We start from the raw sequence: 9,428 nt of genomic DNA, 5'->3' as shown, positions 1-9,428 counted from the left end.
TGGAGATTCTCGGTTTCTGATTTGCTTTTTAGCTGCTTTGGCACAACATTGTGGGCTGAATGGTTTCTGTGTTTTATGTTCTATAATGTTCTATAAATGTTCTATAATTAGGCCAGGATTAAAGTCGGGGGTTGCTAGGCAACACAACTCGAAGGTCCGGACGTGCCTATTCCGCGCTGTATCTCAATTTAAAAAAAAGTTAGTTTGGTTATTGCATCTTGGACCCAATAACAGACACAATGGCTGTGAATACCTACCATTCTCCTGTGAGAATGGAGAAGAACACGAAAACGGACCTCTTTCATTGTCTGCTGTAAAATCTTTCCACGGTATTCTTGGAAAAAAAAATCGACTGATTAACCTGGAATTTCTTTTGGTACTCTCAAAATTTCAAAGAAAACGATGCAGAAACTGGTGCTCAGGGACTCCTTTGTCATACAATATCATTTTGTATTTGAAAAATAAAAAGAAATTATAATCTTAATCACATCAACGTTCAAAGAATACATGGTGAAGTTACAGTACAGTACCTGTATGTACACTTAAGAATGGGCTTCTCCAATTTTAATTCTCCATACACTTTACATTAAAAAGTTAATATTACATACACAACTTATATAACTATCACTTATGGCACTTTCCAGAGAAAGTTTCAGATATTTGGGCAGTTGACGACAGGCAAAGTATGTTTGCACGTTGTCCCCTGACTCCATTCTCTATCACAGAACATGCCAGCCAGTGTCAAAATCCCAAGAGAAATTCTCACAAAGTAATGCCCCAATCACTACATAAATTAAAGTTCCAGGCTGTAGTTTCACCTCTGAATACCTACGTTACCAAGCTCGTCATTTCCCTCAATAAAATAAATACATTTCTTTTTAACCAAAACAGCGTACAATAATGATAAATGCAAAAGCAGTAAGAATATGAAGCATTTTAAAACTCCCTGTCTATGAAAGAAAACAACATTACAAAGTTATATTAAGGGTGGTCAAGCAGCAGTGGTAGGCCACCGAATGAAGAGGATCGTTTCGGTCAATATCTTCCGAAGAGATTCGCATTCTCAAATTCCAACCATTTATCGGTCTGCAGTCAAAGAAAATTCCTTCTCGCCCAACATCCTTTCACTTATCACATTTCACCATTGCTTGATCTAGACCCCAGTAATACATGTGTGTATTAAAATGCCTTCAGTTGTTATAAACAAAGTTATTAAAAAATAATCACAAGAGAGTCTGCAGATGTTGGAAATCCAGACCAACACACACAAGTGCTGGAGGAGGTACAGGAGCCTGAAGACCCAAACTCTCTGATTCAGAAACAACTTCCTACCCTCTGCAATTAGTTATTAACCTCCTTATTTTTATTTTGCATTTTTTTTTGTAAGTTGAATATTTTTATGTCTTTGCACTGCACTGTTGCCCAGAACAATGAGTTTTATGTCACGTGCCAGTGATAGTAAATCTGATTCTGATTGTGATTTGGACCGAGGTTTGATCGATTTGAGAGCACAGCCAAGCTGGAAAGGTACTGGCCTTATCGAGTCCATGGAGCCTGGCCCGGAGGGTGAGTTTTGGACAATTTAAGCGACAGGCTAGATTGAATTGGTTGGGGTCGGAGGTGAGAGAGGGGCTGGTTCATCTCACTCCTCCGCGGGCTTTGCTCATCTCCGTGCTGGACTGAGTCCTTCCGAATTGGCTGCTGTGGATTTTGGAATCAGCTGCCATGATGCTCGATGTTATGAACTTCAGCTCTGAATGCTGTTTGCACAATTGTTTCTCTGCACATTGGATGTTTGGGGGCCTTCTTTTATTTGTTGGGTTTCTTTGTTTCATTGCTGCCTGTGAGGAGATAAATCTCAAAGTTGCATAACGTATGCATACTTTGATAATAAATGTACTTTGAACTTTGAAATGAATTCTCATGAAAAATCATAGATCTAAACCTTCCCCCTCACCTGGCCTCACCGATCTCCTGCCAAATTGTCCTCCTTCCCCTCTTCCCACTTTCTTATTCTGGCTTCTTCCCCTCTTCCTTTCCAGTCCTGGTGAAGGGTCTCGGCTCAAAACGTCACCAGTTTATTCCTTTCCATTGATACTGCCTGGCCTGCTGAGTTCCTCCAGCATTTTGTGTGCGTGTTGTCCATTAAAAATAAAATTAAGCTTTGGTGACTTTAATGCAACTGTGGTTGAAAAATGCAAAACTGAGCAAGAAACTATTCTGAACACAGACCAAACTAACTTCTGGTTTCTTGGTAGGACTTGCAGCATTTGGTGATTGGATAAATTAATATTTATCATTAGAAAAGAATGCACCGATTTCCAATTTGACAAATTTAATTTCCCCTTATGTTGAAAGTCAATATATACACTCAGAGGCCACCTTATTTTATACTTGTTTTATTGAGATGCAGCATAGAATAGGCCCTTTCTGTCCCCTCAATCCAGCAATCCCCTTAATTAATGCTAGGCTAATCAGATGACAATTAATCTATCAACTGGCATGCCTTTGGACAGTGGGAGGAAACCAGAGCATCTGGTGGAAACCCATGCGGTCACGGGGAGAATTACAGGCAGTGGCAGGAATTGAACCCAGGTTGCCTGCACTGTGAAGCATTGTGCTAACCACTACATTATTCTGCCGTGTACATGTACTCCTGCTGGTTAATGCAAATATTTAGAGGACTGGGGGGCCTGAGTTATCAGGAAAGATTGAATAGGTTAGGAATTTATTCCTGAGAATGTAGAAGATTGATGTAGGTATTCAGAGTCATGAGGGGGAGAGACAGGGGCAATGCAAGCAGGTATTTTCCACTGAGGTCATAGGTTAAAGGTGGAAGGTGAAATGTTTAAAGGGAACATGGGGGGAAATTTTTTTCACTCAGATGGTGGTGAGAGTGTGGAACGAGCTGCCAGAATAAGTGGTGGATGTGATTTTGATTTCAACGTTTAAGAGAAGTTTAGATAGGTTCATCACTGGGAGGGGTGTGGAGGGCTACAGTCCGGGTGTGGGTCGATGGGACTTGGCAGATTAAATGGTTCAGCATGGACTAGATGGGCCGAATAGCCTGTTTCTATAACTCTATGACTATCGAATCAGCCAATCATGTGGCATCAACTCAATGCATAAAAGCATGCAGACATGGTCAAGAGGTTCAGTTGCTGTTCAGACTAAATACTAAAATGGGGAAGAAATGTGATCTAAGTGTCATTGACCGTGGAATGATTGTTGGTGCCGGACGGGGTGGTTAGAGGATCTCAGAAACGGTTCACCTCCTGGGATTTTCATGGACAACAGTCTCTAGAGTTTACAGAGAATGGTGCAAAAAGCAAAAAAAAAGACACCCAGAAAGGGCCAGTTCTGTGGGGGAAAATGCCCTGTTGATGACAGAAGTAAGAGAAAAATGGTCAGACTGGTTCAAGCTAACAGGAAGGCGACAGAAACTCAAATAACCATACGTTAGAACTGTGGTGTGTAGAAGAGCTTCTCTGAACACACAACACGTCAAACCGTGAAGTAAACAGACTATATTAGTGCAAGACCACAAGCATATGGACTTCTCAATGGCCGCTTTATTAGGTACCTGATTAAAAAGTAGCCACTGAGTGCATATGGCTGGTCCAATTTGCACACTGTTTCACAAGGATGTTGCCTGGATTGGGGAGCATGCCTTACGATGACAGGTTGAGTGAACTCAGCTTTTTCTCCTTGGAACGACGGAGGATGAGAGGTGAACTGATAGAGGTGTACAAGATGATGAGGGGCATTGATCATGTTGGTAGTCAGAGGCTTTTTCCCAGGGCTGAAATGGCTAACATGTTTTAAGGTGCTTGGAAGTAGGTACAGTGGGGATGTCAAGGGTAAGTCTTTTTACTTAGAAAGTGGTGAGTGCGTGGAATGGGCCGCTGGCAACAGTGGTGGAGGCAGATACAATAGGGTCTTTTAAGAGACTCCTGGATAGGTACATGGAGCTTAGAAAAACAGAGGGCTATGGGTAACCCTAGGTAATTTCTAAAGTAAGTACATGTTCAACACAGCACTGTGGGCCGAAGGGCCTGTATTGTGCTGTAGGTTTTCGATGTTTCTATGTTTCATCTCAAAACTGTGGGCAAAAATACCTTGCTAATGAGAGAGGTCAGAGGAGAATGGCCAGACGGGTTCAAGCTGACAAGAAGGTGACAGAAACTCGAAGAGCATCTCTGAATGCACAGCACTTTGAACCTTGAACTGGAGGGGCTACGGCAACAGAAGACCTCACTGAGTTCCACTCGCGCACCTAATAAAGTGGCTCCTGAGTGTATTGTGACGGTTTTTGAGTACTAACTGTACAAAAGGACAGAAGGAATTGGTAAGGTTCTGATATACAATAGAGAGAGCTTCAGTCATGGTGGGGGCAGTAGAAAACTAGTCCGTCATGTGAATTCTGATAACACTGGACAACAAAGATTTTGCTTCCTGAATACTTTTGGGTGTAGCTGACAGATTTTGGGCTGCTGATCATGAAAATCACCATGAAATTTCCCTATCACGCACCATTTTGTTTGGAATCGCCTATATATTTTTTACTTCAGTTCATAATTCATGTCAGTGACGAGCACGGTGAAAGGTTTCACCAGGACATTGCAGTCATGGAGAAACAGTATCAGGACAACTGGAATCCATCAATGCTGGCTGATTATTGATGGACACTTAAACGAGAAGCCTCAGCCACTGAGTACAAATGAAAACCATCAACAAAACATCTTTAGCTTTGAATTGTTGCAAAGTGTCAGCACCATAATGCAATTAAATGCATTATCTTCAACAAAAGTTAATTTCTTGTCTCTCCAAACTCCTTTGTGATACAAGTAGTCTGAAATTATATTTGCATTCAGCTTCAAGTGGTCTATCATAACCAAAAAAAAAATTCTGAGGAAGCAACATTTCTGAAAAAAAAATTGTTGTCCAGTGTAATCTTTTAAGAGTGAGCAGACTTAATTTCTGAAACAGGATGAAGAGGCAGAAACCTAGCTCCCTCTACATCACACCAACTCAGCTCTTATTTAGAAAGTTGAGGATTATGTTCTCAGAGACTTCTCCAGATATAGAGCTGTGAAGTCATGACATATTTTTTTTTTCTCTCTGGAGACATTAGATTAAGGCATAAACACGAGAACGTCTGCAGATGCTGGAAATCCAGAGCGACTCACACAGAATGCTGGAGGAACTCAGCAGGTCGGGCAGCATTTATGGAAACCAATAACCAGTCCACATTTCAGGCCGAGACCCTTCTTCAGTACTGGAAAGGAAGGGGGAAGACACCAGAATGTGTGTGTGGGGGGGGGGGGGGGAAGGAGGCTAGGTAGAAGGTGAAGCTCGGTCGGTAGGAAAGGTAAAGGGCTGGAGAGGAAGGAATTTGATAGGAGAGGAGAGTGGATCGTCGGAGAAAAGGAAGGAGGGGAGGACCCAGGGGGAGGTGATAGGCAGATGAGAAGAGGTAACAGGACAGAGTGGGGAATAGAAGAAGAGGGAAAAAGGAGGAAAATCATTTTTTACCAGAAGGTGAAATCGATGTCCATGCCATTAGGTTGGAGTCTACACAGACAGAATATAAGGTGTTGCTCCTTCATCCTGAGTGTGGCCTCATCTTGGCTCAAGAGTTTTCAACTATCACCTTCCCTTCCCCCCACCTTTTTATTCTGGCTTCCTACCCCTTCCTTCTCAGTCCTGTAGGAGGGTCTTGGCCCAAAACATCGACTGTTTATTCATTTCCATAGATGTTGCCTGGCCTGCTGAGTTCCTCCAGCGTTTTGTGTGCTTTGATCTGGGTTAAGGCCTTAATTTCAGGGACTATTTCCATGAGCTGCATTTACTTTAGATTGTCCATGTGCTCCGGCTGAACGTCCAAGTTGGTTTGGACTTTTGATTGATTCTATTATGCTTATTATTCTATTGTGGATTTATTGAGTATGTCTGCAAGAAATTGAATATCAGGGTTGTATATGGTGATATGTATGTACTTTGATAATCATTCTTTAAAATTGAGATACAGAGTGGAGTGGCCCTTCCACTCTTAGAGCTGCCCCGCCCAGTAATCCCCCAATTTAATCCTCGCCTAATCACGGGACAATTTAAAATGACCGATTAACCTACCAAACAGTACGCCTTTAGACTGTGGGAAGACACCAGAGTACCCGGAAGGAAACCCACGCGGTCACAGGGGAGAATGCACACACTCCTTACAGGCCATGGCGGGAATCGAACCCGGGCCGCCTGTACTGTTAAAACGGGGTGCTAACCACAACGCTACGGCGCTTTGAACTTTGAACTTCAGAACCACACTAACTAAATCACTTGTGCTGAGAGCTTCAGGGAGACTTGATGCCCTGTTTCTAAGAGTGAGCATCATTTCCCATCCATTGCTGAAGGAGACATCATTGCTCCTTTTCCCTAACATGTTACTAAGAGAATTCCCCACAAGAGGAATTGCTTTTTTGTTTTCGAGGACCTGTCACACAAGAAACCGCCTGTTAATCTGGTCTGTCTTGGAGGTTTTAGTGGAAACAGTTTTCATCACACAACACTAAACACTGCAGCAGTGCTTCACCCTGGCACCCAGCTCTGATTCGTGGTCTGTGGTGCCGTAGGGAGGCTGGCCATGTTGATGCCAATGCTTTGGGGCGGCATGGCACAATCAAAGTTGAAGTCGAGCTCTTCGTTGTCCATGAATTCGTTGAGAATGATGGATTCCACGTCGCACTCCAAGCTGCCGTGGAACATGTCCAGGTCAAGGTCGGTGGGGAACTTATCCTGACCCGTGGCAGCTGGGTGAGCTCCTCCCTGGCAGGGCGCCAGCCTCGTGTCCGCTGCCTCCATTTGCATCCCGTGACTGGCAAGGGAGTGGAGCTGGCTTTGGAGGTGGTGCGAGACGGAGCTGATGTTACCAGCGTCAGAGTGCATGTGCATAAGGCTGGCGGCATTGGATAAGGCACCGTTACTGACAGCGGGGGTCTGTTGCGCAGGTGACGGGTGGTGGAACGGGTCGCCGTTCACTAACCTGGGCGACTGCGCGTTGAACGGCGACAACGCCGGGTCACTGCACAGCACCATTTGTCTCTGGCTCTGAGACGTCGCCGCTGCACTGGCCTGGGGCATCAGGGGATCTGACTGGGTCATCAGCACCTCCTTGTGCCGCAGTGACTCGGGCGTTAAAAGGTCTTGCAGCATGCGGTTGCCATAGTGGTTGGTGGTCGAGAAGGTGACCTGCTTGTTCTCCTGGATAGTCTGCATGGGCGAGTGCCTCAGTATGGTGACGGGCGGCTGGCTGTACATGGTGGCACTGTAGGTACCAGCCTGGCCCCCGAGGGTCGAGCACTTGGATCCATAGGAGAAGCTGGAGCTCCGCTGCCGGAGACACGAGGAAGGAATGTGCTGCGTCGGGCTCAGGGTGTAGCCGTCCTGCAGCTCCTCGAGGAGGTTCTCCGCCAGCGCCTCGTTCAGGTTGATGGTGCCGGCCATGTCAGCCAGCCGCGGGAGCTCCACGGAGCAACGCGAGCCGACGGACGGCGACAGGGTGCTGGAGGGGCTGGGGTAGAGTAACGGGGAGGACGGGTTCTCGTCGTCGTCCTCCAGCTCGTCTAATTCAGAATTGGCCATGATGGGCGATAGGCGGCCACTCAGGGTGCTCGCCGCTGAGTTCGTGCGGGACCTGAAGTCGGTCCACACGTCGAATTCATCGCTGGCATGCGAGCTGGGGCTCCCAGACCATTTTGTGTGCTGCGAAGAAGGACTGTCTTCATTACCTTCCTGGGTTGTCTGGAGGGAGGCTTTCTTCTTGCTTGCCCCTCTCTTGCTCTTCAGGAACTTGCTGTTGTTGTCCATGGAGACCGCCCGTCTCCGGGGAGACTTCCCGGTCTTGCCCCCGTCGGGGTTCAGCATCCACCACGAGCTCTTGCCCGTCCCTTCGTTCTGCACGCGGATGAATCGGCTGTGCAGCGACAGGTTGTGCCGGATGGAGTTCTGTGAAGACAGAAAGACGGGCGGAGAGTGAGACCAAGAGGGAATAACATAGACACAGCAAGATAAACAGTGCAACTGCCCGACAGTAATGCAGCCGATCGTGGAGGTAGGATAGGTTAGGCCAGTCTGTGATACTGGCCACTAAGCTTTTAAAATTGCTGCGTCTAATAGTCGGTAAAATTAACCACATGATCAGTTATACCTTCCGTCTTCCACCTTTAATCTTTCATGAACTTCATTATCTTTCCCTGCCTATATGCACGCGCGTGTGCACACACATACACACTCACTCACTCACACACACATTCACACATACATTCACACTCACTCACACACTCATGCTCACACACACGCACTTACACAAGCACACAATTACACCACACACACTCACAGACATGCAGGCAGGCTTACACAGGGCAACCTTTGTCACACTGATTGTCCCACACCTCTCTCTGTGCTGCCAAGCCATCACAACTCTCTAAGCAATGTTCCCTCTAAGGTGGGCGCATGTGCGTGTGCACCCATTTTCTGCTACTAGCACTGGAAAGGTTGTCACCCTCTGCCCCGTTGGCATGTTAAGTATATTTCTCAATTGTACTCAATCACATGTCCTTTTCTGGTAGCGGACGTGAAGCTTACGATGACCTGTCTGCAGATTTTGGAGCTGGGCTGAGAAGTGGCAGATGGAGTTCAATTCAGAGAAGTGTGAAATGATTCACTTTGGAAGGTCAAGCTTGAAGGGTGAATGGCAGGATTCTTAGCCCCAGCTCATGTGCCAGAGGAATCTTCCTCATCCCTCAAAGTTGCTAGGATAGTTACAAAGATGTATAGTGTACTAGACCTCACTGGTTTGGGGACGGAGTTCGAGCCACGATTACAACTCCAAAAGACTCAAATGCCACTAATATATCGTCCTCTACCTGCACCCCTGGCAAGCTGTTCCATGCAGCCACCACCCTCTGTGTAAACAACTTACCTCCAATATCCCCCAATACTTTCCTCCAATCCCCTGGCATTAGTCATTTCCACCCTGGGGAAAAAGTCTCTGGCTGCCCACCTTATTTCTGCCTTTTATCGTTCTGTGCACCTCTATAAAGTCAGCTCATCCTCCTTCGCTCCAAAGAGAAAAGCCCCAGCTCACTCAACCTACCCTCAGAAACTATCCGATGTAATCAGAATCACAATCAGGTTTAGTATCACCAGCATCTTATACATCTCTTTGGGAGGCAGGTGGAGATACGTTTCTACCAAAGGAGGTGTAAGGTGCTCCTTCTCTCTGCTAGCCTGCAGGTCACCCTTGGGCAAGGTGTGGTCCCTGCTTAGCCCCTCTCCCCGATCAGGGTCACATGAAGGTGGTGGATTGCCGTACGAGCAGCTGGTGCAGATCGCAAGTCCTGGTTATGCGACCACTGACACCAGGCAGACAATCT

At 46.1% G+C, this 9,428-nt stretch overlaps 1 protein-coding gene across 1 annotated transcript in view; it reads right to left on the bottom strand.

The window, feature by feature from the left end:
* Positions 1-418: 418 nt before the first annotated feature.
* Positions 419-9,428, bottom strand: part of LOC132380421 (forkhead box protein O3-like) — a 227,515-nt gene continuing 218,505 nt past the window's right edge. The window contains exon 2 of the mRNA XM_059949207.1: positions 419-7,998. Coding sequence (XP_059805190.1) covers positions 6,583-7,998 — 1,416 coding nt within the window. The 3' untranslated portion in view covers positions 419-6,582. The remainder of the gene's footprint in view (positions 7,999-9,428) is intronic.

This window comes from Hypanus sabinus, chromosome 24 (genome assembly GCF_030144855.1).
Source record: "Hypanus sabinus isolate sHypSab1 chromosome 24, sHypSab1.hap1, whole genome shotgun sequence".
Lineage (NCBI taxonomy): Eukaryota > Metazoa > Chordata > Chondrichthyes > Myliobatiformes > Dasyatidae > Hypanus > Hypanus sabinus.
Note: the sequence above shows the minus strand (reverse complement) of the source record. Positions and strands in the feature narration are given on the sequence as shown.